The 21,425-nt window shown below is 36.8% G+C and overlaps 1 protein-coding gene across 1 annotated transcript in view; it reads right to left on the bottom strand.

Moving 5' to 3' along the window:
- Positions 1–21,425, bottom strand: part of CERK (ceramide kinase) — a 40,133-nt gene that overhangs the window by 3,054 nt on the left and 15,654 nt on the right. The window contains exons 6-12 of the mRNA XM_054632303.2: positions 19,509–19,654; positions 10,809–10,883; positions 9,182–9,334; positions 8,272–8,377; positions 6,388–6,458; positions 2,777–2,982; positions 582–790 (exon numbers count right to left, since the gene is read on the bottom strand). Of these exons, the coding sequence (XP_054488278.2) occupies positions 582–790; positions 2,777–2,982; positions 6,388–6,458; positions 8,272–8,377; positions 9,182–9,334; positions 10,809–10,883; positions 19,509–19,654 (966 nt within the window). The remainder of the gene's footprint in view (positions 1–581; positions 791–2,776; positions 2,983–6,387; positions 6,459–8,271; positions 8,378–9,181; positions 9,335–10,808; positions 10,884–19,508; positions 19,655–21,425) is intronic.

The following is a 21,425-nucleotide window of genomic DNA, read 5'->3' as shown; positions in this document are numbered from 1 at the left end:
AAACAACAAACAAGACAAGGAACCAAAACTAATCCAAACAACAACAACAACAAAAAAACTAACCAAAAAACTCTTTCAAATTTCACAAACTTATTTTCTGATTTGATTATTTGCACAGCTGCAATATTCTTTCCCCATATGTGAAGACTGGAGATAAGACTGTGCTGTGTGCAAAAAAGCCACAAAATATGGGACACAGTATTTTTGTCAGGCAAAGACGTTTACTTAAGCAAATAGAAAAAGCTATTGCTCAGAGTAATGAGGCATTCCACACATTTAAAAAGAACCCTTCCAAAACCATCTTCACTTTCAGCACGTTAAACACATAATAACAGTTCCTAAGAAGTAAGTATGACTTCAAAGGTAGGGCCATCCATCTCAGAGTGATCATTTACAACATACATGGCTGCAGTGCTCTCTGGAAAGGATTCAAAATGGTAACAAAAATATTTAGGTTTATTATCAGAAGACTCGAATTTGCTATGCACAGGCATCTTTCTGGGATGCTTTTATAAGCATCTTCAAAATCAATGAGAAGGCTCAACGTGTTCTGCTATATAGACAGAAAAATCAATGCTTACCTCACTTCAATTGCTGAACTATCCAGAGTTTCTCCATCACAATTCCAGGTGCTATTAACAATATTACAGCAACAGGCTGGATGATCTCTGCAGAACTGGCCAAAACGTTTCTTTCCAATGTCCATGACATTGCTTTCATTGTCTTCTGAAAGCTTTGATGTAAATTGAAAACACTTAACCCGATAAACGTCTACAAATGGAAAGTCAAACTACAGGGGAAAAAAAAAAAGGCAAATCAGGCAATTATAATTAAATACATTTGATGTGTAAAGCCACTCAGCATTTTGTACTCCAGGAAAGTCTGTCCACTCCAATTTTCTAGAAAAGCTTACGTGAGGTATAAAGTGATACTTGGTTTTGAAAAACTGCACAAGTCAAAAAAAATAAAGCCAAAATGAAATCTTACTTCTCAATGGTCACTCTATAGTGCCTATTATAGCAAAATGGTGTAACAAAAGCTGCATGGAAGACCATCCCACCCTGGACTGCCTCCTGACTGAGGCCCTGGACTGCAAGCTGATGGAGATAAGAGACTTAGGTCTGGGCTGGGGAAGGAGAATACATTCACAGGAGGATTAGGCCCAGCATCTTCAGGGTGGAGACCACGGCCCCGGGCTATCACTTGCCAGGCTCACCAGACCCACACATCAAAGGGGGGAGGAGGAGAGGATCTGGGTGTGTGCTGAAAAAGCCTCTGGTCAGAAGCAGTGAATGCCCACCCTCTGCTGTGCAGAGGAGCTCCAGGGGCCCTCACCCTTGAAAGGCACATCCAAGGGACATCCACATGAGGGACAGCAGAGGGGGTATCATGGCCCATCAAAGGCTGCCCTCAAAGGGGTCCCCAGACCCTGCACATGATGCAAAATAATGCAACAGATCCAGTCTTACAGGCAACAGTGTCAAACCTGCTCCCTTCGGGGGACACACCTGGGTGTCCCCACCTGCCCTTCCCATTACATTCAAAGAAAATAAAAATAATTTTAACTAGTTAATTCAGCTAGAAAAAGCAGGCCACTTAGAAGGCTGCTCTTAAAACCGAGGCTGCAGATTTACACTACAATATTGAATAAATGCTTTAATACAGGAATCATCAATTGAAGGGACAATAAATTAGAGGATGTCTCCATCAGCCCTAAAAGCAACTTAACAGATACAGAGCTAACTATTCAGCAAGCTGTATATGGAATACAGACAGGTCATTTAGCAAAGGCCATGGAGTATATCTGTGTGTGTCTACAGGAAGGGGATGACAGGGAAGCAAATGTGAAAACCAATCTGTAGTGATGTATAGTCACTCTTTTCTTTTTGGTTTTTTTTTCCACATTTTCTTAAGTTTTCAAGAAGCGTTTCCCAAGAAGGGTTTTTATGGTAGACACTAACCTGAGATAAGGACACATGTACAACCTTGCATTTAATCTCCACTGCAAAACCAGCATATCCCAGAGAAAAATGGGATCAAAGCAATTTTTTATTGCTTTTATGCACTAGATATGACATTGGTCCATTGTTCAGGTAATTTCCAGAGATGTTAATAAAATCAGGTTGTGAAAAATATTAAATATGTGTAGTCACAGTCATAACTTGGTTTCAAGAGATATTAGGATCCAAAGCAGTGATGAATCTTCCTGTCTGACAGCTACAACACGTGCAAGAAATAATTTTCAAGCTGAATGCATAAAGCTCATCCTGGTCACTAATATGTAGTAAAATACCGCTAAAAGCCTGCAGTCTACAATCAAATTGCAGTTCTGGTAACTTAATTCTAAAACATATTTTTATACAGATCTCAAAAGTGATTTATTATTCTTCACCACATCTACTATCTACCTCAGCTACTCATGCTGTGAGTAGTTTCTCATGCTGTGAGCAGTTTTTCATGACAACTACATGATGGCACAGTTGTGATAAAATAACTTTAAATATTGTTCAAACAGCAAATACATGGAAAATGTTACAAAAATGAATTCAGATGGCAAAAATGTAATTTTGTTAAAATGTTAAAAGACCAAGGAGTTGACTTTGGTAAAATGTTTTGAGCTGCTTTTTATTTCCCCATGATACACATGCTGAGATTGCATCATGCAAAATGCATAAATTAAAAAAAACAAACAAACCTGCTTTATAGATACTATTTCTGTCCTATAAGAATACCAATATTTACACCTTTGATAGATACAGTCAAAAGAAATACACACCTGATCATCTTGGTTCGTGTGTCTGACAAGATACCGGAGAAAATCGAATCTGGAGCATTTCCGAACTAGGATGAGGTCTGCTGAGCCATCTGCCAAATGAGCTGCTGGTGAAAGACCTTTGGGACTTCGTGGACAGGCACAGCTCATATTTACTGCATTGATGGCTAGAAATTTCCCTTTTATAACCTTCCATTCTTCTTCACCTTCTGAAACACATCAATAAAGACGTGGAGACAGGCGATCATTTGATCTATTCACAAGAACACTAAAAAGCAATCAAGGGCAACTTAAAAGTCTTCCCTGGCCATATTCATGTACTGTCAATAAGTATCTAAAATAAACTACATTTAAAAATAATATTTTTAAGTATATGTTACTCATACACTAACAGAGAAAGTTGCTTTCTCCCTTCTGACTGTGACAATCTCCCATAACTGCTTGCCTGCTCTGGCATATGCATGATAAATTCAGGATCAGTGCTATCTGGGAAAACCTGCAAAGCCATAGGAAAGGAAAAGACAGGCAAGTTACAACTCTTGTAGTATGAAAGTTCAGAGGGATTAACTTTTTAAAATTCTATTTCTGCTCTTCAACTTGTTAATCTTAAATAAACGATGCAAGGATTGTAGTTTAGTATTTGGCTTCTGAAGCAATATTCCTCTTCTGCCTCAATGCAGCAACTTAATGTTTTTAAAAAGTCAAAGGGAAGGGATGACTCAGGCAGCAGCAAGGACCAGCAGGCAGCATAGCAGGAGGCTGCTTCCACTCTAGCTCCAAATGCCCCAAGATTAGAACTATTAACAGTTAAATGTTCCTGTGTGCAAATCTTCAGAGATTTCTGAAAAACAACACAAAGCCTCTTTTCAATACCTTGAAACTCTGTTGGAGATTACACGTAGACAATGTGTGCTGGCATTGATACTACCAGGAAGCAGAGAAATTTTCTAGAACAAAGAAGCATTGGCAGGCAATGCAGAGTTGATGCCAAAACTGTTTTTTCTTGAATATGGATAAAAATATATTAAAAATGCCTTTTTTATTTTTAGATTACATGTATTTGTCTTCCTTATTGCAATAAGAAAAAGCCAAAAAGCAGCCATAACACTGTTTTTCTCCTACCAATATAAGTGGACTCATTTCAAATGAACAATTCCACAGAAGTAATGAGTGCAGAACAGACTATGGACATGCATGCTGCTCTAAGACTGGGAAGAGTGAAGTGCCATTAGGGGTAAGATTAAGGAGCGAACAAAAAATGCTTAAGTTTGTTTATGTATACAAGGTAGAGATTTTGAGGAATGTTAACTGGTATGGACTTGATCTAACATGATTTAGTTCCCCACATTTTGGTTAACTTACAGTGATTTTCAAGGTGCTTTTCTGATGGGATTACAGATGATGTTTATGCTATATATTTCATGTCCTGAAATTCTGATATTCCTTACTGTCTCAGTTCTAGGAACTTCACATTTACTTTAGAGAATCATTATTACAATTGTCTAGGTTATTTTGAACCTGAAGTCTGTGATGCATTCATTTTGAATCAACATGTTCCAGGCTCTATGCATCAGGAAAAGCAAAAAGAAAAAAATTGTTTCTGAAGTATTTTGTAGTTGTTCACTCTTTGAACTTCTCTTGTTTTCTGGAATTCATTGAAAGTTCTTACTATCCACTCTCTAGTAACAGAACAAAAACAATTTTCCAGGAAAAACCATGTAAACCATGTGACAAAAGACTTAAGGAAAACAAAAAGCTTTATTATAATTTTTCCATCTAGACTATTCCCTCTACCTCCTGAGAAACAAATCAGAAACAGCAAGAAAAAAACACGGCTTTTAAATTAAATATTTTTGCTTAATTTGCCACAGTGCTTTTTAGTATTGCTTGCTTTACTGCTGATCTTTTTATGTTGCTTTCAAACATGACATTACCAAAAGAAGTAATTTAAATCAGATTCAGAATGTGCATCTTTAGAGAGCTGAGACATATCTAAATGTCAGACTATAGAATGACAGTTCAGGCTGGAGGCAAATGACAAGACCCTGCTCTGAGATGAAGGTAACTGAACAGAACATGAACTACTGGAACTGAAAACAATAGACATTTTCCAATACACAAACAACAAAATGCAAACATCTTCCTTTACTGATAAATTCTTTTGCTGTTTCTCTGAGAAGCATTAGTAATATAGTCATCAGTGTGTCTAGATATGTATTAACATTTGAAGTATGCTTAAGGTAAAATGCTTCTTTATGTTACTGTAATAGATGGTTTTCATCTGGTATAAATCTCAGCATGTTACCCAAGAACACCTTCACTGTTCAAAGTAAGAATGAAGTCAGGGTATCAATCACATTTTAAATGATCAACTCTTTTTATAACCATTTTGCAGTGTGTATCACTGTAACAGCACAAATTATTTGCTCAAAATATCCTACAGGAGGGCAGTCATAAGGAGTGAGTGCATAAGTGACACTCATCAGTGGCCTATTGTGTACACACACTGCATGAAATGCTGAAATCAGCATAAAGTACTAACAGTCAACATTTACTCAGCACATGCACAGAGACTCCTGCACAATACAAAGAAATATGTTCAGCAACAACCAATCAAGCATCCTTCTAAACTGATCTGAATTACACACAAACCTGGTAGGCACAATGAAAGAGTCAGCCAAGACACCCTGCTGAGTGAAAAGCTTCTCTGAAGTGGAGATTTAAAATCCTTTCTATAGTGAATCAAAAGTAGCTGATTGTATTATTTCCTTACCAGTACTGCATAGATAAGAGACTAGACTGCAAAGAAAGCCAGCTACCAGAAGTAGAATGGAATAAAGTAAACAATATCCTACATAATCAGCCGCTTAATGTCACCTGCAATGTTGGTTAAAACTGTCTTGATTGCTAACTAACCTGTAGCTTTCTAGTAGCTCCTTTGCTAGATGAAAGGGAACAAAAAGGCAGATTTAAAAACCAAACCAACCAACCAACCAACAAAAAAAACCGAGCAACACACACAAACATGAAAAAATGCACATAAACCAGCTGACAAGTGTGCACAGGGGTTAGAATGGGGATGAAAGAGAGAGTAAGGACAGCATAACTAGAGAAAGAGGACAGATATCTCATTTATCATTTATAGTGAGTATTGGTGGGATGTTGTACAGAAATACTGAAGTCCACTAGATCAGCTACTAGTCGTCCAAGTTCACAGCCTCATAGTAGGGTGACGTTTCTGCTAACAAACACAAATTTTTAATCCAGGCTAAACACTCCCAGCTCCCTCAGCTGATCCTCACAGGACTTGTGCTCCAGACCCTTCACCAGCTCTGTTGCCCTTCTCTGGACATGTTTCAGCACCTCAATTTCCTTCTTAAAGTAAGGGGTCCAAAAGTGAACACAGGATTAAAGGTGTGGCCTCACCAGTGATGAGTACAGAGAGGCAATGACACTTACAGGTGTTTTCTGTAAGCTGAAAGAAACAGTGGATTATCAAGTAACTCAATGTTTATGTTTAAAAAACCAAAATACATGCACACTTGAATTGCTATCTTCTGAAAAGGAATAATTTGTGTAATACTATCACATTTTACTTTCTTTTGATAAATTACCTTCACGTTTCAATCCATGTTCCTTGTTCTGTTCTGCCAGCTGTTTCTCACTTTGCTTGCAAATGTAACATCTGAAAACAAAAATACCATTCAATTCCTGAAAGACCTCCACTATTATTCATTTCAACTTTTTTATTTTACCCAGTCATTACAAGATCTTCCCCCACCACAATATGCACCACAGCACTGACAATCCTCATGTGGCATGAACAATCACAGCCCTGCACACAATAATGCACACATTATTTAAATACAGTTCTAAAGATTACTGGATGTCAGAGGTAACAGCAGCAGAGAGCTACAAGATCACAAAGGTTGGAAGGCATCTCTGATGTGACCAATGTTGGTCTCACAGGAGAGCTCAAAGTTGGTCTTGCAGGATCAGGATGCTCAGTGTCTTATTCAGTCAGGTTTTGAGGATCTGGGAGGGTAAAGTCCAGACACCTCTGGGCACCTTGTTCCAACATCTGACTGCTCCAACACTGAAAGACACGGACATACTGGAGACACTCCATCACAAGTGTCCTTGCTCATCCAAATTGCTTTTCTATCCTGGTTATTCAAGGTACACTTTCTGAGTATCAGAATGGATTATTCTTGAACTCTCAGGAGGTATCAACTAACTCTCCTATGCCTCTTTGTACTCCAGGAGAGTCTCCCATGGAATCTTGCCAAGATACCCAAATAAACCAAAGTCCAAGGCTGCAATTCTACTTTTTGTCTCATTTACTTCTCTCAGAAGTTAAAACTCTATAATCTCACAGTCACCACTGCCAAAACTGCCCTCAACCATCACATCCCCCACATCTCCACTTTTTATCTTCCGTATCAACACTGGCAGAGCAGTTGTTCTAGCCAGCCTGTCAATTACCTGCATGATCAATCTCATTACCACACCCCAGGATTCTCCTAAATTTCTTGTGCCTGGCCCTACTGCCCTTCCAGCAGTTATCAGGAAGGATAACTGATAACTGATAAGGAATGCCTGTGAGGCACCAGGCATTCCTTACTCCATTCCTGAGACCTGGATGACAGCTCTCTCCCTCTGAAGCCTCCCCTCTCTCTGATGCATGAGGGCACCTGATGGGTCAGGATAGCTGCTCCAGCTGATACTGGAGTCTGATCTCCAGTCTGTCACAGCACTGGCACAGCAGTCTTATTGTTTCTGGATGAAGTTTGTGGCTTCTCTGTATCCTGCTGTGCTGTTTGGTGCTGTGACAAGTACTTTATGTCTGATAGCTAAATCTATATATAAAGAGGAATAATTAATGCTAGTGCTTAACTTCAAGCAAGTAAAAGCAAAGAGAAAGGAAGGAGCACTGGGAGATTAAGGCAGGTCCCCTGACTAAAGAAACCAGTGAAGCATGTCAGAAAGAATTAATACAGCATCATAGTAGCATACAAAGAAACAGGCTAAATAGGCTAATTCCTGAGAGCACCTGTCCTCAGGACAAGCCATGGCAGCTGTTATGGTACTAAAACAACCACTAAAATTTCTAGATGCAGTTAGGATGTGAACACTTGAGAATTTCTGAATTATTATTTCCATTTGTAGAAGCTGCAAGCCATCGAGATTTTTGATTTCTTAGTAGGAACACAGCATAGTATCCTCAGCATCTTGTAACTGAGTCCTGTGCTGTTATATTTTGCTTCACTTAAAACTGAGGGAGAAGGAGAACCAGCTAACAAAATTTTATTAGATTTTTGTTTAATGATCTGATAAAATGAGGTGTTCTTTTTAATGAGTCAATAATTGTTTTTACAAGCTTATCTCTTTCAGAGTAAGTGTTTTGATATTAAAACCAATAGTTCTGTAACCTCTATTTATGTACAGGCCTTTTTAAATAGTTCACACCAAATATCCAGAGATAAACATTAACCTACCCTGTTCTGCAGCTCTCTTTATCTCGTGGAGATCCATGTGTGTGTTTTGCTTGTTGATAAGCAATTGTTCCTTCATAATAGTGATGAGAAAGAAAAGTTTTGAAGCCTACATTAAAAAAAAAGGCATTATACACCATTAAGTCATTATAAGTCCACATGGCAAATATCTCTGCATACATTCCTTGATTTTTCATCTCTTTCCTTCTCTAAGGACTGCAAAACAATAGTAGCCCTCCTCAAGCTCAGAAGTCCTTTTCTTATGATGTTTTAGACTGTAAGGAACAAGAAAATACCACAGCACCACTCCAATGTTTTAACATTTGTCGGAAGTGCCATTATTTCACTTGACAGCTTTAAAAACCAACTAAACAATTTAGTAATATATCACTGCTGAATCTTAAAATTTGCCTGCACTTAAACTTTCCTCAAGTATCTTCTTTCCCTAACACAAGATAAATCAAACAGGGCAAAAGATACTTTCCACTAGCATAGGATTTATCCAAATTTTAGGTAACAAGACTAAATCACTCATCTCTCTCTACAAGGGCAAAATTAACAATTCATTCCATCAACTGAATGTTCAAGATGGAGGAGTGTTTATCTCTCTTTAAGTGACTAAAAAGTAAGTCAAAATGATTAGGACAGAGAAGTTATTACTTTTTAGGCCATTTTCAATAGGTGGCACATGTTCAACACAAATTTACTGAGCCCACTCTCAATGTTAACCCCAAAGTTACAGAGCTTTATGTAATGTAATCCAATATACTTGGTACTACAAAGAGTTTAAAATCAAGTTCAGTCTGTTTCTGATGTTTACAAGCTTGGAAGAAGGTTGGTTTGGAGAGAATAAACCAACTATTCCAATATGCTTACATGCTGACAAAATAATGTAGTAATTAAAAAAAATTACCTGAGTAGTCATATCTCATTGGACCCATCCACCGCTTCTTCTCACTATCTTTCAATATATCTCCATAAAAACCATAACCCAGCAATGACACGGAGTATTTCAAAAATGTGTTGTTGTGATGTACAGAAGAGACATCCAGAGGCTGACAGTCACCTATGAAGATCAGAAGTGCAAGGGTTTGTCATGACTCATTTCATTTGCAGCTGCAAGCATGATAGTAGCTTTAACACTGCAAAGTCATTAAAAATAAAAAATACATATTGCATTTATGTCAATATATGTCATAAATACATATACTTCTTACACATAAAGAAAATGAAATATAATTTTTAATACTAATTTAATTTCATACTTCAAAAGCTTTAAACACTAAGTGAGAAGAAAGGGCTCAGTATGCTAAAAACTTGTATTGAAGAATTTACAGTCCTTTACCCTGTAGCAGTAGGAGGGGATAGAGTTGAAGAACTATTTAGATTAGAAAAGGCCTTTGGGATCATCAAGTCCAAATGCTAACCCAGCCCTCTCAAGGCCACTACTCAACCATGTCCCTAAGTGCCACATTTTGTCTTTTAAGTATTGGCACCTTGTGTCAATGCTTGACAGCCCCTTTCCCTAGGCAGATCGATGCAGTATCTCCTGTACATCTCCTGGGTACTACTTACACCTCTGTGTCATACTGTCAGAGGATATTCAAGCTGCAAGGAGCCTTTGGAGGTTTCTCATCAAGCCTTCCACTCAGACCAGGTTCAGCTATAAGCCCAGTTACTGGGCTTATCCAGTCAAGTCCTTGAAATCCCCAAGAAGAAAGAATACACCACTTCTCTGATGTCCTCCTCATGCAAACTTTGGTGTGATGGTGGGAGTTGGGGTGGGTTTTTTTGCTTTGTTTGGTATTTTGGTGTTTGGGGTTTTTTCTGTTTCACAGGTAGGTTGGACCAGATGATCCACTGTGGTCCCTTCCAACCTGACCCATTCTGTGATTCTGGGACTTAACAACACAGCTAAAATACTATGAGATAGTAAAGCCACATCTTTCCAATCCTAGTCCAAAGGCTTTAACTCCACAGATGCTGAACAGAGTAAACCATAGGTTAGTAAGAGAAACACATGTGTAAATCTTTGCAACACCAGATCCTAAAACTGCAGCTGTTACTGAGCAATGATATCAGAAGGCATTGTAACTCTAACTTGGCAAGGGAATACTGAATTGCCCAGGACAATTGGACAACTAGCACAAAATAGTACCATTCAAGTGTACATGCATTTCTCAAAGCTTTTATTTTTCTCTAAGATAGATATACATATATATAGAGATATAGTCCAACAACTGATGCTTATTGCTATTTACTACTTTCAAAAGAATGACAGAATTCATGAAAACTTTAGCACAACATTTTTGAAATATTATGTTCCCTTGAAACAATGATTTACTGTAGGGAAAGCAATCAATTTTTAACCTCCCAAATTTCAAATCAGAGACTTAAATCCCAGACAAAAACTTTGTATTTCAATTCAGCCATTATGTTAAAATTACATTTCACAGACATAAAGAAAGAACTAAATGAAAATGGTATTTTGGGCTACTTCCATTGTTTCTGTAACAACACAGCAAACTGTGACCACCCACCTACAATAATATGAAGAGCTGAAGTTACTGGATCAGAAATGCCAACAGTTGAATAGCATATGCAATCTGTTGATCCTGAAAAATAAAAAAATAGGCATCAATTTGTATCTTTGCAAAACAAGTATTATTGGCACAGTCCTCCAAATAAAAGCATGATATTCCTTTGGTTTGCTCCTTTCTGTTTTATGGAACAAAGTAAATACAGGAATATTGTATTATTATTTTTATTGTTTAAATTGTAACATCCCACCCCCCATGAATACAAGTTATTGCTCTCCACACAAAGTACAAAAATTTCACAATATAAGCAATAAATATATAGCAGTTCTAAAGGGAAGTGGGTTAATTTACATGGAAAATTTCACTATTATAGCTTTTATATCAAATGAAGCAGCCATACATTGATTCTCCTCTGTTTAGGATTTCTTGCTCATTGAGATCTTATGAAAGTAAGAGAAATTGACTGGTCTGCTGTTTTTTGTGGTACTGATCTAAATTTCAGGATGTCATCTTATACAGAAACTTCTGCTCTGTTCTATTATTTGAAAATTAGTAAAAATACTTGCTTTCAGGAATTAGTTTCTAGATAGGATAACAAAATAGACAGAGATGTACCTTTACAGACTTGATGCAAAATACCTACAAGAAGAAAGTGGGGAAGCTTTAGGTTTCACCTATATGCTGTTTAGAAATTGACAACTCTCCCTCCTTGTTTCCTATAGAAAACAAGAGCCTAACATAGGGATCTGGTTTCTGCTCTGCAGCAGGGACTTGGAACTCAGATCCAGACAGACAGAAGTGTATTTGGTGCAGCACCTAACTCTGAATTTCTTACACTTTCTCCCAACCCTTCCACGAAACTGAATTCCTTCAAAGTCAAAGGTAGATAACTGAAAAGATAAACTCTGTCCTCATACATGTTCTCAGATTTCCTACCAATGCATTAGGTGGAAGAGCAGCTCAAATACAGTGTACTTGATTTCTGAGGCCTTATCAAATTGAAATAGAAACTAATAATGGAGGAATGAGCAACCATTATTTAAAAACCACTTTTAGTTCTTTTTCATTTTGGAAATAGTCAGGGCATTAGCAATTAATAATGGGAGCAAAGAAAATCCATTCCTTTTCAGAAGATTGACAACACTTCCCCTGCATGTGAATGGCAGGACAGAAGCTTTTACCAAGTAAATATTATGCAGAAATCTACCACAGTGAACAAGCAGCAGCTCCAGGAGCCAGTTAAAGAGAATATAACAGAACTGCAGTGTGACTAAACAGATCTTCCACTAAAAGGCTGAGGCTCAAGACAGTGACAGTGTACCATTACAGGCAGATGCCATTGCAGGACAGAGGACCCCAATTTCCCTTGGTATCACAACAGATGGGGTACTCAGATGATGATCTTGTGTTACATTTAAGGTTCTATAAAAGAAAATATTAGGCGGACTTCTGAAGCTGAAGCTATACTTTACTGCCAAGTTTCATATTGTCTCCTATGCTCAGAACAGAAAATTCTGACTACTTTTGAAAAGAAAAACAAACACTGAGAGATCTGGCCTAAACTTCTACTGCTGAACGTACAAGCCTAACACTTAATCCAGCATTTCTCATTTCTTCCACATCTGTGTGTGTTCTGCTCCTACAATTACCTCAATTACATTTGTCTTGACACAAACAGAGCTTCCAAGTGGTTTTACACACAGATGGGAGGAAAAGAGGAGAATCCATGCAAGCTCCTTTTCAACATCAGAGGCCATCTCCCTGTGATCTTCTATTTTCAATTAAAAGCTGATTCATCTGTTTGGCAATTACACAGAACTTATTTACATTTCTATTCATTAACTAGTAAGAAAGGTCTAAAATTAAAACTGAAGTCTGAAATTAATTCTGAGATTCTAAAATGGGAGACATACCAACAGTAAAATACTGTTGTCTTTTTCCTCTTGGAGCTGGTAGTATGGAGCAACAAAACCAGTGACCTATTTACATGGATGTAACTACTATGGCATTCCACACACATGAAAAGAGAATGTAACTTGCCATAACACCACACCAAGCATGAACCTAACAGTACCTGTTTAAAGGTCAAAACAATGTTAATGATGACTAAGGGTTTGAATTCTTTTGAATACTTAACCAAACAAGACTTCCAGATCTTTAGGTGGATCTTCACTAGAAGTAGAACCTACAACTCCTGACACAGCACTCTGAACAGATGGACACACAAACCCACCAAAATCTGGATTACTTCACCAGTATAAGTCTGATCTGAAAAGCAGGATTAGAATGTAAATACAGCTTGAATAATATCCCATGATTAATATCTTAGGATTGCCAGAGCACTCAGTTCAGACAAGAAGCTTCCCATAGAGCATGACTAATGTTAAGTGGTGGGTATTGCACACTCTGACAAAACCAACAGAAAAATTATGTACATACTCTGCCAGATTTTCTTTGGGGATTTTTAAGGCAACAGCCTGAGTGAAGGAACATAAAAGAGGTTTTTATGGATTGCAGAGAACTACAGGCAAATGTGAAGGAAGTAGTTGGACTACTTGCTAACTGGGTCCTACTTCACTTAAAAAAAAAAGACAAACACATTCAGTATAAAAACTAATTATTGCATTGGTTTGTTAGTAGAGAAGAAAATCAGCATGCAAAGCAATGATTAAGTTTTAGGTTAAGACACTATATGTGTGCATGTTACACTGCAGACAATATGCCAAAGCTTCTGCCCTGGTCAAGGACATATTGCCAGGAATAGCTGATGGCAGCTTTAGCTTGAGTCAAGGTACTCACACACAGTGGAAGGCCTTGGAAAGCAAGACATCTGCATGTGACAAGCAGATGCTACAGAAGATCAAGAGGCTCTGCTAATCCTATTGAACAGATGCCTCCTGCTATAAGTTTAGATGCTCATCTTAATGCAGACACCAAATGTAAGCATGAAAATTTGAGTGTCAGTTTCAAACTGAAACTTACCTTAAGGATATTAATTTCCTTATCTAAAATGCCATCAACCATCAGTGCTACAGATTATTCTCCTTGTCCTCCAACTCTAGCACTACAATCATCTTGCAAAGGACAGTACATTTCAACAATGGTGGCACCACACCACCATACCATAGGTAGATGCTGAATGTCTGAATTCTCCCAGCTAAAGAAAGCATTCGTCCCAGATACTTTGATATTAAGAACTCACTGAAAACATTAAATATGTAGAAGGCACAACATTTTGTGTTTGATAAAGTAGGTATAATTACTTTGAATCTTTACCACTCATTTTCCTTAAAGTTCTTTTTTATTAGGAGGTCTCATACAGCCACATGGTTGTTATACAGACAAGTTCTTCTGTGTTCTTTTCCTCCACAAGTATGAAAAATGCAATCTTTTATATAAATACATTTAATGATATAAAAAGTCAGGAAATCCTTCCTTTTAATTAATCAATCACAAGGAAGAAAAATCAAGATATTTATTGAAGTATGAATGAGCACATACCCTGCATAAGTAAGTTTTGTTAAAGCAATAGTAAAGAAAGCAAAGTGAGGGACTGCAGTACACAGAATGAACTACAGCCAAATCACCAGATTTCCCCTTTGCATGTGAACATTGCTAGATATTTGTGAGTAGACAAGTCATGCAGACAGGTACACTCAAACACCCCTTCACAAGTTTAAATTGGTAACAGAACAACCAAAGTGGTTAGGCAAAAATCAGATAATTTGCTGGCTGTATGGAAGAGTTCATGCCATGGATTGGTGGACCAACAACAGACAGTCAAAGAGCTAGACTTAATAATCTGAATCATGATTAGACTACTAACTAAGGTTTCTTAAACCAAAACACACACATGGTGTGGGGTACAAATATTTATTTTTGTGCTTTTATTGATGGAAAACTAAACAAATTACAGACAACTGAAGTATGAAACCAAGCAGGTGACAGAAGCAAGTCAGCTAGATATTGATCCTATCGAAAACCATGAATTTAATAAAGAAATAGAAATACTTATAGAGCTCATGAGCATTGCTCTATGTGAGATACTTTAGACAGAGGGAGATGCTCCCAAGGCACCTAGAGAATCCTCAGACAAATTAGTATAAGAACAATATTTGTAGTGAAAAAAAGTAGAATAGCAACTTCAGTGGGGGTCTCATATTTGTGCAGAGTTTTTGTGAATCCATAATCCATGCAGTAATCATACAGATGAAATGTCAGGTAAGCTGCCCTAATGACAGAGTTTTTGGATCAGGCAGCATTTAATATTTTGAAAAATTCTACAAAACTACTTTTCTGAGAAGTGCTTCTTAAATGAGAAGGAGCTGGCACATTTGAAAGTAAGGAGAGAAGCTACTGCTACAGGGAGAGATGAATGGTCTGGGCTTACACCCAGGTACCTACTCAAAGTTTTGTATATCTTCCTTTACACATACAGAAACCAAGAAGTCAAGTTTTATCTGCAGAACAACAGACTGGCTTAAAGAGAAACAGTCCAGAAAGACTTTGGTGTAGGATTTTTTTGGTAGATAATTACTTCAGCGTAAGCTCAGTAACACAAGACAACAAAAAAGGTTTAAGCTAATAATGGCAGATTTTAGAGATGAAATGAACATCACAGGAATAAGTAATATTGGCTTGCTTGTCTCCATGGCAGGCCCACTATATTAAATGCAGTATTTAGCCCTAAGACTGTCATTTCAAGAAGTTTAATGGATTTAAAGTACTGAAGGAGGAGCATAAAACATGCACTTCAGATTTCAAAGTGGTATAGTTAACTTTTAAATGAGATGCTAACTAAATGGCAAAGATCATTAAATATTACCAGCTTTGTAGCTAAGAAGACTAAGAACAGATCACTTGGAGTAATTAAACAAAAAAAATCGCTTTTATTGCTATGCTTTAGCATTTTAAAGATAATTTTTACACTCTAAATGACAGTGATATGAGTCCAGTCACACTTCACAACTTGACTTGAATCTATCTTTTAAACTTGTGAATGAATCCTCCATCTTTTTCCTTTATTACATTCATACAGAAGCCTGTACTGCCTTTGGCATTCTTAACTTCTACAGTGACACATCAACATTCTGATTATAATCATACTGCATCCTTCAATCCTAAACAGTACAGAGCTGACCACCAGAACCCAGTGATCTGGATACACTAGAAACCTAAAATCACCATAGCTATAAACTTTGTGTCTATACTTTACTCAATATTCCCAAGGGCTTAGATTTTCCCCTACAGTGGGTTGCAGACTTGATTTTTGCAATGAATACAGTACAACAACACAGAGTGAAGTGGGTTTGTTTTTTCCTATCTGCTAAGATCATTAAAAATATTTAATCTAGTAAGTTTTTTAAACTAAAAAAAGAACAGCAGTTGACAGCTTTGTCCTCCTATTCTATGCCAAGAACAGCATTCTATTCTGTGTAATAAGAATAGCAAATTACTATGGCTTACTCCAGAGGGTGCAATTTTAATACTAAAACACGTGGATGAAACCTCAGTGTCCAAGCTGTATCAGGACTCATTCTCTGTTTTGAAGTTCTATGGAGACATATTACTAGTCTGAATGCCATGAGACCACATGGCTGAAAGTGCTTTTAAGGCTAGTAAGAAATAACTAGCTTTTAAGGCCTAGAGGAAAAAATAAGTAAACAGAGGTTTCCAGAGATACACTACAGCTTCTAAGTACTCTTAACAGCAAATCCATTTACAATGGCAAACAGTCAATTTCCACTGACAGATTTGAAGAATGGCTGCAATGAAGATAAATTCAAAAGTTAAAACTGCCATTTGAGTGGAAGTCTTTTATCCAGGTCAACACAACCACAAGTTATTCCATAGAAATGCTCCATAATGCATAAGAATAAATTATATTGTTCAACAATAAGATACACGAAGGAAAGAGGCTGATGGGAAACTGACGCAACTATTCAAGAAAAAAAAAAAGAGCCAAGCAGGGACTTGCTGCAGAAAGTTAGAATCATGATAAAAAAATAGTATTCAACATTCAAAAAAAAGAGCCTGCACAATGGAATTCTGCTATGAAATAAAGCTTATCACTGAAACCCAGTCATTCAGAAGAGTGTTTTAGCATTAAATCTCTTTTATTTGTAATTTCAAACCTCTGTACAATTGTCAGTCTCTGAGCAAAGACCATCTGCTGAATTTAGTTTTGTTTGAATACAGAAACTGTTTAATCACAACCACAAACCACAACCTGCCACATTTCTCTTAGCACAATGATACCAGGAACTAAGTGATAAAAAAGGTGAAAACACTGATCCACTGTCACCTTACCCCAGGCTCCTGTCATCACTGAGTAAACCATCTCTATAGGTCTTCATCTCTAAACTACAGGTAATCTTTGTTTTCAATTTCTATTAATGAGTTCCTAGGATATTTTAAGAAGGCTGGTTATAAAGAAGTAGAACACAATGGATGAAGTTTTATCAGATGTATGGTTAGTATTTAATTATTACTTTTGACTTATATTTCAGGACTACTGGTTTAGTTTTTTTACAAAAAACAAGAAAGGTCCTCTTAAGAATTTAACTTATTTTTGGAACAGACTTCTTGTACTAGTGATAGAGCTAGAGTATCTGTTGGGGTCAATACATAGCCAAAACTCCATTGTATCAAGCAAAGATGAATAGAGAACAGCTTTACCATGGGCTGGAAATATATCAACCAGAAAAAAAAAAATCCAAATCTTGCTGCCTTATGCTATTTCATACTCAATTTAAGGTCATTGTAATGACTAGATGTGTCGAGACTTGTTCAGTGACTTGACTACCTTTTTCAATAAATAGGCACTTTCCCATATATACAGTAATGGATCATTTTAAATACCATACAATAGACAAACAGATCAAGATATGTATTATCCTCTCCATTTCCAAACACTTAATTAATAGAACTTTAAGGTCAGCTTCCTTACACATCATTATAAAAACTTTTTGAGGGATTTGAATAATGACTTGGAGAAAATATTTGAAATATAGCACTGATTACAAGGCTCACATACCTCATGTCAGTTCTAGGAATAGAAAATACAGTATACATTCAAATAGCAAAAGGATACAGTGGACAAAACACAACAAACAAAACATTAAAATATGTAAGAGAAGTGGCTTGATACATGCTAACAAAATTAAAATGTCAATGAAGCTCATACTTTTTGGGTGCAGAAGTAATGCACCCAATGAAAAAATGCATTAGGAAAATGTTGAAAAAGCAAGGTAAATCTTTCCTGAGGACAAAGAAATTGCTCTTAATATTGAGGTTCTGGTTTTTCAATTGTATCTTCTTAGGGTCGCATATCTCCCGTAGGTAAAACCTTCTGAAACCAGTCATGTAAACAAAATACCTTTAGTTCAAGAAATTTGCCCAAGTAAGAAAAAGGATGAGAAGAAGAACACTTTGAATTCTATTCTTGTGAAGTTCATTATACATATTGAATAAATACAAAGCTTTAATAAAATCAGAATATACTTAAATATAATAGGAGGGTGAAAAACCATAAGGGGATATTCACACTGTAACTTTTAGATACCAAACATTTATTATACTGCAAGCAGAAAAGGTTAAGCCTCTTGGAAGTAACAATTCAGAATGTTTGGGTCTGGATACATTTTTCACAAAGATGAAAGGAATATAAAATTAGTCACCCCATAGCTTGAGAGTACAAATGTTGTACTTCAATTGGTATAGTTTTACAACCTGAACTAAATTTTCTCAGAAGCTTTTATTTTAATTCTAACCAGAAGCTTACAATGTTTATTTCATGGCCAGTTCTTTAATTCAAAGCTCAAGCATCAGATAAGAAAAGTGAACAGCATAGAAAAGATACTGGACTGTCCCCTGTTAAAGAGCTGAAACAGTTAATTCAGTCCTGTAAGAGAAAGCAAATATGTTAATCTGCTTTTGAAGGAATCTTTGAGGACCAAAGGGGCAGGATGAGGTAACAGCTGGGACACCAGACTGAAAACAGTAAGACTGATCCAAAGAATGCCTTTATGGTCAATAATAATAACAATAATCATATCAAGAAAGACTTCAGTTTGAAGAATGAATTCTCTCAAATGACAGCAGTCAGGACTGCCTGAAAAAGTGACTGAAATTGACAACTGTGAATGTGTAGCCCCTCTAACAAGGGGCAGAAACTGCAACTTTGTCTGGAAAACGAGAACTGTTCCTCAGTTGCAGATGCCCTGTACTTGCTGTGAGAACAAATGGAAGAAAAGAGAGTCCAGGAATCTTAGCATTTGTTTGGAGTTTGCCAGACCAGCAGAAAGTTCTCATTATAATTCTAACTAAATTAGTGGATTTGGAACTGGAAAAATATTTATCAGGTAAATTTCTGTTTAGTAAATTCCACTCCTTGATGTGTTTAGAAGGGCATAACTGTCAACATCTTATTTCATTTTAACACACAGTAAGACACAAAAAAAAAGTTGTTAAATTCTGAAGTTATACATCAAGATTTGATTTCCTTTACAAAATATTCTTCCTAAATATAATTGCAGGTGATCAAAAATGTTATATGGATACAAACAGCTTTGGTTAGATGTCTTGATAGAATATCATTGCTCAGATCTTACACGTAGGCCTAAATTCATCAAGCTATGAATAAGGAAAAAATGTCAAGAATGAATGAATAAATTAAACTGAAAGTTAGCCCTTTCTTACCAGCAGGAATTATGCCAATCCTTATATTGCACTGGACTAACGATGCTTTGGGATTATTTTGGTCTATGCCAGAGTCCTTCTGCATTCTTCCAATGAGACCATGCATCACTTCACTGAACATGCCGTCCCCACCAACACAAACAACACTGCCAGGAAACACAAATTAGAATGCACACTAACAGTCAATAAACAACACAGCAAGTGTTCTACTTAGGGCATGCACTGGGCACACCAAAAATAGTTGTTCTATTATCTTCCTTCATTTGTACAAGATATAGTAGCCCACAGTCAACTAGGCAATTAACAAAATCAAGAAAAAAAATTCAAGCTATAAAACTGCAAATGCACCTAGATACATCTGTAACATAAGAAAAAATGTTGGAATGCAACCTGCAAAAATCTTTATCCTCTACTACTGTGTGCAGACAAACAAATATTAGTGGAAATTCACTATACAAATAAAACACTGAACGGGACTGTACATACAGCTCTTGAAGTACACAAAATGGAAATAGGGTACCTTTACTAAAAAGGGAAAAGTTAACGTTTGCCACTTCAGGCAGAAGTGTAGTTTACACTAATTAATAGGAATATACATTAGATGAAAGAAGTGCATGCCTGCATCTTCTTTTGAACATGCTCAGATCCCACCAAATTGACAGAAGTCATTTATATCTACATAACCATTCATAATGAGACAGAGTTCTAAATGTTACCAGATGCAAAACTTTGTTTCACAAATTTAATTCAGGTCAGAGCTGGTACAGCAGCTGCACAGATCCTGAATATGTTAAAGCTCAGCAGAGAGTCCACAGCCAAGCAAAAAACTAGGAAGTAAAAAGACTCTTTTACAGCAGTATACATTTTATGAACAACAATCAAACACACTCAGCAAGCATAAACATTCTTTAACTAAACAAAATAATTCAAACACACTTTAAAGGAACACATGAGAAATCCAGAGTTACATATGTAGTTCCTAGCACACAAGTCTAGGAATGTGTACTGTTATCTATAGCAATAATTTCCAACTCACAAACTAATACTCTCTGATATCATCAATCAGATATTGCAGAATGAGCAAGACAAATTAATCTAATTTTCAAGTATAGATGATTTTAATTTTAGTTATTATTGCATTTTCAGCAGATGGAAAGCTGTCATTTTTTTTCCATTAAACAATGGAAACAAAAAACAGTCATTTTTTTCCATTAACAGTGAGTACAGTCTTAAAAACATGAACTCTCCAACTCTAAGTTAAGACCTAGGAGACTGAGAGAGAAGGAATAAAAGGGTATTTGTTTTCAATTTTTTTTCTCTTCCAATAGTTTAACTACACTATTCCTGAATTTTAGCCCAATGTTTCTCTGCAGACTCAAAAAAAATGGGCTAAAGAAACAAAAATTTCCATGTCAGTTCAAGGTCAGTGTTGTCTCAGTAGTAGTCTGCTCAAAGCTCCATACAGCCTTGCCTTTAACACTTCCAGGGATGGGGAATCCATGACTTCTCTGGGCAGTCTATTCCAGTGCCTCTCCACTCAACAGCAAGGAGTTTCTTCCTTAAACCTAATCTAAACATTCCCTCATCCAGTTTAAAACTGTTCCCTCTTGTCCTATTGTTCTATGCCCTTGTAAAATGTCCCTCTCCAGCCCTCTTTTAAGTCCCCTTGAGGTACTGAAACTGCTCTAAAGTCTCCCTGGAGCATTCCCTTCTTCAGGCTGAACAAGCTCAGCTCTCCCAACCTGTCTTCATAGGAGAGGTGCTCCAGCCCTTTGATCAGCTTTAACTAAATAAATACTATATCCAGACTCAGAGGGGACAGTTATATGAATGTCTATACCTATCAAAGGTAAATTTGATAAAAACTTCACATATGCAATAATAGCACAACCAAATTCACAGCAAATATCAGAAGAC

The sequence above is a fragment of the Agelaius phoeniceus genome, chromosome 5, assembly GCF_051311805.1.
Source record: "Agelaius phoeniceus isolate bAgePho1 chromosome 5, bAgePho1.hap1, whole genome shotgun sequence".
NCBI classification, from domain to species: domain Eukaryota; kingdom Metazoa; phylum Chordata; class Aves; order Passeriformes; family Icteridae; genus Agelaius; species Agelaius phoeniceus.
The sequence above is the reverse complement of the archived record's forward strand: the minus strand, read 5'-3'. Positions and strand labels throughout refer to the sequence as shown.